General features: G+C 41.4%; 1 protein-coding gene across 1 annotated transcript; it reads left to right on the forward strand.

Annotated features, from left to right (window-relative positions):
- Positions 1-314: 314 nt before the first annotated feature.
- rnf152 (ring finger protein 152) lies at positions 315-4756 on the forward strand. The gene is made up of 2 exons (XM_063220312.1): positions 315-436; positions 3101-4756. Exon 2 carries the CDS (start codon positions 3335-3337, stop codon positions 3944-3946), a length of 612 nt encoding a protein of 203 aa, XP_063076382.1. The 5' UTR covers positions 315-436; positions 3101-3334; the 3' UTR covers positions 3947-4756.
- The last annotated feature ends 2701 nt before the right edge of the window (positions 4757-7457 follow it).

Consider the following 7457-nt stretch of genomic DNA (forward strand, 5'->3'; position numbering starts at 1 on the left):
CAATTTTCCCATACATTATGAGTAGGCCTACTCAGAATTTGATGATGGTGGTAAAGGGTTATTCATGAAAAAGGTAGCCTAGCATTTGTGAATGAGCAACATGGATTCTGGAAACAAACTGATTAAAATATTGCTCAGTGCACCTTTAAGATGTCTGGATATTTAAAAAAAATAAAATAAAAAATAAAGAAACGCACGTGAATCATCCACTGGCAGTACCGAGGCTACTACATACTTGGCTGTTCTTGTGGTGTGGGAGTGGTTTGAAATACCAGGAGTTGGGCAAACTTTTACGCCATTGGCTGCACTTGTGTTCTGGAGAGGGGTGTGTCAAGGAGACGCAGTGCTCTACTCAGCTGTCAAAACATTCTCCAGACACTGGAGGAAGACTCATGAGGAATAAACTTGACATTGTAGTATTTCATCTAATTAAAAGGTAAGTCACGGGATAATGAGGCTACCGAAGAGCTCATTTGTTGCTAAAACAACTTTAATTGATTTCGCGGAATAAGTCGACAATTGTTTGTTTATCACTTTGTTGGGAAGAGTGTTGTTTTCTTTCAAGAAATCAACCAGAACTATGATAGCATTCAGAATTTGCCTAGCCACCAAGGTGTGTGGTTGAGCTAGTTTCATAAGACGGTGACCCTTGTAACATGTGCCATGTTGTAGTAGCCCACTCACAACATAATCTTGTGCAGTGTGACATTGTTACATCAAAAAGTATCCAACACAATTTACCTCTGTTAACCCTGGAAAGTGGCACGTAGCCTTCAAGCATGGTGTTATTTCCTGGCTCTGCCTAACTTAAATCTTCCGTTGCCTACGTGAACAATCTCACGGAGTGTTATTGTTGTGTTCTTTTCCCAACACTGCCACAAAGAGGGACTTTGCCCTTCCCTAATTTTCTGTGCGGGAATTCTGTACATTGTTTTTCACGTCCATGCATATTCTGGACAGATTAGGCTACCATAAGTTACGGGGGTGGATATTCTGGTTAGGTAGGTTATCTTCAACGTGTTAGAACAAGGAGGTACGAGTAGGCTACACATTTCTCTGTAGCTTGTTTCTTGCAGTGGAAACTCCAGTGCACTCTAAACATGCCTACACATGACAATGTGCAGCACAGTGTGTAATCAAGCATTGTTTTTGGTGCAAAATCCTATAGGACCCTACATTTTTTTGTTACAGAATTTCCATGGATTAATGTCTAAACACTTGACTGTCCAAACGCCCACATTTACCTCACCTGGAGGCATTGTAGCAGCTCCTAAATAAGATAAGATCTAGTTTGCTGTTGGTTTTGCATTATGTTATAGTCTACCTCTGTTGGTGCCTGTTTTACATTTATATGACCAATATTGAAATTAATACCAGATGTATAATAAGTAAAGTAAGTGACATCTGTACATTGTTCTGAAGCCTTGTTCTTTATTCAGAGCAAGGGAGGGGTGAGGATTTAGGGCAACTTTGATACATTGGCAAGGGAAGATGTGGGGAGATCAGCAAACAATATCTTCCCCTGTTGTAACAGTTTTTTATGTGAATACATAGTGTTACAAAGATTTACAAGGACAAGGAAAGTAAAACGTGCAGTGAAGATTGAGTTTTCTGCATGGGTGTGCACTGATGGGGATGAGGTGGTGCTACAGTACCTGCCCTTTTGCCCCACTGTACAAAAAAAACCCTTTTAGAAAGTTATTTTTTGAAAGTTTTTGTCACAATGTGTGGTCCATGTTGACATGATAATCTAAAAAGTGTTTCATAATCAAAAGCATGTGACGATATGAAGTGAAAGTGAAAACACAACTGAAACTCAAACTCCCATTGTCACTTCACAGCACACAATGCACACTCCGAAATTGCATTAATGCCTCACCCGTGCAAGGGGGCAGCCCAAAAATTTGTGTTTGGAAGTAGGGTGCGCACATCCACAAGTAGTTGTCCAGGTGCCAGACAAAAGGTAGTAGGTAGTGTGATGAAGCGGTCTGCACACTGTGTAGAGGAAGATCCCTCTGTTGGATCGAAATGTTGCCATATGTTAAAATGAAATAAAGTATTTTTGGAGTTAATACAAAATTTGGTCCCAAGGCACAAAAGGTTGGGAAACACTGTTCTATATTACAGGGTCATTTTATTTGCCCCAACGAATGCTCAAGTGTGTATTATACAGTTGGCCCACATACACCGTTAATACAGTATAGCAATATGACTTTTTTATTTGCCTTTGGGTATCGAGTACATGCTTGCTCAATTTTAGCTCATTTTAAATACATATATAGGCCTATTATGCTCGACCTGCAACTTCATCCCAGATTTCAATTTTGCCCCTCTGTGAATTTGATGATTGATGTTTTGATGAATTGAATGATTAAAGCCTCGGCCTAAAGCTTAAACCTACATCTCACACTGCCTGTATGGTGACAGGAAGACATTGGACTTTGGAGTTAACATGCAGATTTCATTGGAATTAATTAAGTCAGGACCTGAGTTGGAGATGCAACAGTGTGTGTGTGTGTGTGTGTGTGTGTGTGTGTGTGTGTGTGTGTGTGTGTGTGTGTGTGTGTGTGTGTGTGTGTGTGTGTGTGTGTGTGTGTGTGTGTGTGTGTGTGGGGCAGAGTCAAAGTAATCCACTTTCCATCATCTGTTTTGCCATTTGTGACTGATAAGGAGGGAGAGAGCGAGAAGGAGAGCGAGAGAGAGAGAGAGCGAGAGAGAGCGAGAGAGCGAGAGAGAGAGAGAGAGAGAGAGAGAGAGAGAGAGAGAGAGAGAGAGAGAGAGAGAGAGAGAGAGAGAGAGAGAGAGAGAATGTCAACATGCTGGGTAACATTTTAGGTTGCAGCCCAGAGGCCACTATAGAAATACCACCAGTGTCTGTACACATTAAAATAGAAGTTGTGAATTTCTTGCTTGGGGCTCAGACTCCAGAATCAACCATGTTTTATCCAACGGTAGTAATCTGTGTCTGGCTTAGCTTAGACAAAATACAGTGCAAACATAGGGCTCTGAATGAAAATATCTGCTCCATTTCCTTCTCACAAGGTCATTAGGCCCTACCGTATGTCCTGCTCTGACATGTGCGTCTACCCTTCCTCCACAGATCCATTGAACCCAAATCAATAATGAGTCTCACCGCGAGCATGACGCGGTGATGGATCACCACTTGACAGTGTTGGGCTGATCCATTGTCTCACTCCATGACTCCATGCACTTCATCATCATGTGGCCACAGCTCTAAGTTCACACCCTGTGACCTGCTTCAAGAACTACCCGACCACCACCACCACCACCACCCCACACTCCCATTTCGCACTCTGTCTTACCTGCAGCCCAGATGGCCAACCGGGGCCCCGATTCCCACCTGGAGTGCCAGATATGCTTCCATCCCTACAGCAGGCAGCGCCGGCCCAAACTGCTGGGCTGCGGCCACACCTGTTGCTCTGTCTGCCTACGGCGCATGTGTGGGAGCCAGTGCACCCTGGCCTGCCCGTGGTGCCGGGCCCTCACCAGCTTCCCCGAGGGCCTCTTGGTCTCACAGCTCCCAGACGATCCCCAGGCCCTCGGCTTCCTAGCCCCACGCATGCCCGTTTTCATGTGCTTGCCTGACGATGGCTGCTACCTGCTGCCCATGGCAGTGGAGGATGAACCTCCTCCTCCTCCTCCTCCTCCTTCTTCTCCGTTGCCAGGGGAACTTGCCACTTGCCTCATGAGCCCCGGGCAGAAGAGGGTTTCTGTGGTGACAGTGGCGGAGGGGACGATGATGGATTTGGAGGTGGGTGGGGGGAGGGTACGGGATCAGACAGATCAGCAGGCACTGAAGCAGTCGTGTTGGACGAAGGTTTGCACGGCCATCCTGGTTTTTGTCATACTACTGTTGCTCTTGGGGATCATTTTGCAAAATATCACTTGTGTCTCCAGGCCCTTCACTATAATATCATGTGGATGAATGTGTAAATTAAGGTAATGTATTGATATTCCACTGATATACTGTACTACTGTAGAAATGCTGTCAAATAAATGATGGGAAACAAATCACAGGGCATTTAGGTGACAATGGAACTTTCTTATTTACAGTACTGTAGTTAGTTACTATACATTCCTGATTCATGTTCATGCAATGAGAGATTGAACTCACTGGGTGGTATGAACAATGATGTATGCATATGTCTTTGTCTTAAAAATCTACCTGAGAATTTACTTGAAACTGTCTAACCCTTTAAGCAAAGAAGCTGTCATATAGAGTTTTTTCTGTTCTCTAATCGAAAAACACCTGATCATTCTGTGTGTATTTTTGTAACCCTTTATTTAAAAATATGCAGTTGTTTGTTGAATATACCAATGAGTAAAACGTGAAAAAGAATACATGTGTAAATGCTCATAAAACTGTGAAAGTGAAATTGTCACTGAAATGTTTTTGTCTGTTTTGAGTTTAAGATACGCTATCCATTTTGGGGGAATACAGTAGAATCTGGCACAATGATTTTTATACAGAGATGTATTTAATTCCAGGGGATGGTATGATGATTTATAAAAAACATTGCATTTAGTTGTTTTGGACTTGATTATTTACCCCAGCCATCAACACAATTTATGAACCAATCTTAATATTTGACACATTTTTGTGAGTTTAAAGTTTGTGAGTATATGATAAAAAAACAACAAGTGGTCTATTTTCAGTCTCATCACTGAACAAGCAGCAGCCCATAAATGGATTACCTGGGCATCTTGATAATATGAAATATAGGCCTAACTTGGGTGCCAAAGGTACAATGTACTGGTGAGGCCATGTGTGTTCACTCAACATTGAGTGGGGCAAGTGAGTGTGATTACACGGTTAATATGCAAATACTTGTCCATGTCCACTAGAAAAGGTAGTTGATAAGGCAACAATACAGAATGACCTTTGTACCACTAATAGGCTGTAGTTCCAGTAAATATTATTGTATTACAGGCCTACTGTAAGATCAGTATACACACCTTCCTACCATACCTCCACACTACTTTAATTCAGCAATCAGTAGTGTCACACTGATCTTGTTTTGCCTTGATTTAAGAAAACAATATATGAAAGAGATCAGAAGAGTAGAGCAAACAATACAAACCGAAATCTGTAAAAAAAAAAAAACGTCAAAATCTGTTAAATGCATCACTGTTTAGGTGTACTAACATCATTGACACCACAAGGTGGCAGTTATACACAATTGTTTGAGATGCTGCGCCACGTCAGATTTTCCCATATTATACTGTGTGGGTTGGACTCCACCCTCCCCAGTAGTCTTCTCTGCCCAATTAACAGATCACAGGACTCCCCCTGTAATCCCCCTGAAACTTGTAACCTGCTATATCTTCAGATATTTCATAGCTGGACCACTGCATGCAATCTTATTCATTGTGGTTAGAACCACAATGCATCAAACTGGCAAAGTGCACATGCACACTGCCTAGCAAAAGCAGCACTGCTTCGTCATGAGCGAGCCCAGTGTATCACCCCAACCCTCAAGCTCACTGGCAGTAGTTAAGCCATGTATCACCAGCAACATCCACACTGCCATCAACAGTCCCTCCATGCTGCCCAGATCCCTAATGCCTCTTTTCCACTGCTGGTTTTCTGGTAGGCCTACAGCTCGACAAAGTGTAACTCGGACGCCACTTTATTGCTTTTCAAATAGGAACCACACAGCTCAATCGCAAAAAAAAATGGCGGCAGAGTCGCGCTGTAGGCCTACCAGAAAACCGACAGTGGAAAAGAGGCAATAAGTGTTCATCAGTGGCCTACACCCCATCGCAGGATCTGTGCTCTACAGATAAGAGCCTTCTCTCCACCCCTCCACAACAGACAGCAGTCTTTTGAGGACAGAGAGCCTCTTGTGTTTTTGCACTCTGGGTCTGTCTACTCAGACCTAGCTTGGGCCAACCCCGCCCAGAGATGTGGATTTGTGACTTGTGATTTGGACTGGAGTCAGACTTGAGACACAAATTGATAACTTGAGACTTGACTTGGTAATATTAGGAATGACTTGTGACTTGAGTAGGACTTGTTATGCGAGAGTTAAACTTGACAATTTTAGCTTGCAGTGACTAGGCATTGATAGAATATTTAATTTTTGTATATGTGTAGATGACGTGACGTGAACATTTTGCTGTCGCAGGCTCTTAAAATTAAGTAAATTCATGCTTTCGAAATTGTCAATGTTTTAAATGATCAAACTAGTGTCCATGTTGTGAAAAAGTAATGTGTAATAAAACCAGAGTTTAAATAAGTATACATTTGTCCTATGGTGTGACTGTCGCAAGCCTGGTTTCCATGTTATAACATTTTTAAATAAATAATCAAAGCTCAGTCATTTCTCTAAACAATCCTGGCATATTTTTCAAGGTGTCTATTTTGGCAAGTGGCAATGTTTAATTTTTTAGAGACCATATGGACTTATGAAACTTTGTCACAGAAAACAATATCCTGTGGTGTGGCATCACATTTTTGGGTAATTCTGTGGATAATTATCTATTGTTGAAGCTCCAGCTGTTCTTAAATTGTGACTTCAGACCCTTAAGAAGCCAATAGCAAGGGTGGATTTTAGTTTTTTCTCTCAGAGTTCTTCAATCAATCAATTACGTTTTGCTACCACAAGATGTATTAGTTTTGTAGTCAGCCAGCCATTAGTTGTGTGACAGCCATAAAATACATTTTGACAATACTGTATATTTTTATATTTTTTTCTTATGTTTATGTATGCAAATGCATCTTACTAAAGGTGAAATTGTATTTCATTTGGCAACGACATGGCTTTAAATTAACTCAAAAGCTCAAAAGTCCTATGGTGTGATGGTAAAAGTCCTATGGTGTGACACTTTGGAGTATCACACCAAAGGACAAACAGGTCACACCAAAGGACTAGATATCTGTGAAATAGCTTTTAAAACAACTGGTAGTACATTTTTTGTTTGTTTTGTTGTTTGACTAGATAGCCTACATATTGTGTATTCAAATTACTTATTCCTTTATTGGCCATTAGAATTAATACTTTGATGCATTGTTGATGAATATTTGCTGTTGATTTTAGATACTGTCAAAGGATATAAAATGTCATTAATGGTGCTTTGAAACCATAGAATATAACGGTAACAGTGAAGGAAAGATGAGTGAGAGAGTATAGAGAAGTATAGATGAATAAAGTATGCTGCGGAGAGCTCAATATATAGCATAAATGTGCTTCCCAGCTTGAGATACCAAACAGGCACTGGCCACTACACACAGGTTCAATGGTGTGACAGTCATAGCATACCTACAAAGAGGGTGAGGTGTGATGGTCATGCCAAGGTCACACTTCAGTATGAGTCATGAGCTCTGCAGGTTACATTTAATGACCTCATGGTTGTCATTAAGTGTTAAGATAAGATGAAGGCTGATAATCTATGACTCAAAGACTTATAAGTGCAAAGTGTAGGTCCATATTGAC

Source organism: Engraulis encrasicolus, chromosome 16 (assembly GCF_034702125.1).
Source record: "Engraulis encrasicolus isolate BLACKSEA-1 chromosome 16, IST_EnEncr_1.0, whole genome shotgun sequence".
NCBI lineage: Eukaryota > Metazoa > Chordata > Actinopteri > Clupeiformes > Engraulidae > Engraulis > Engraulis encrasicolus.

What these genes read in the sequence shown, in the direction of transcription:
- rnf152 (XM_063220312.1), top strand. Translation starts at nt 3,335, where the DNA reads ATGGCCAACCGGGGCCCCGATTCCCACCTGGAGTGCCAGATATGCTTC.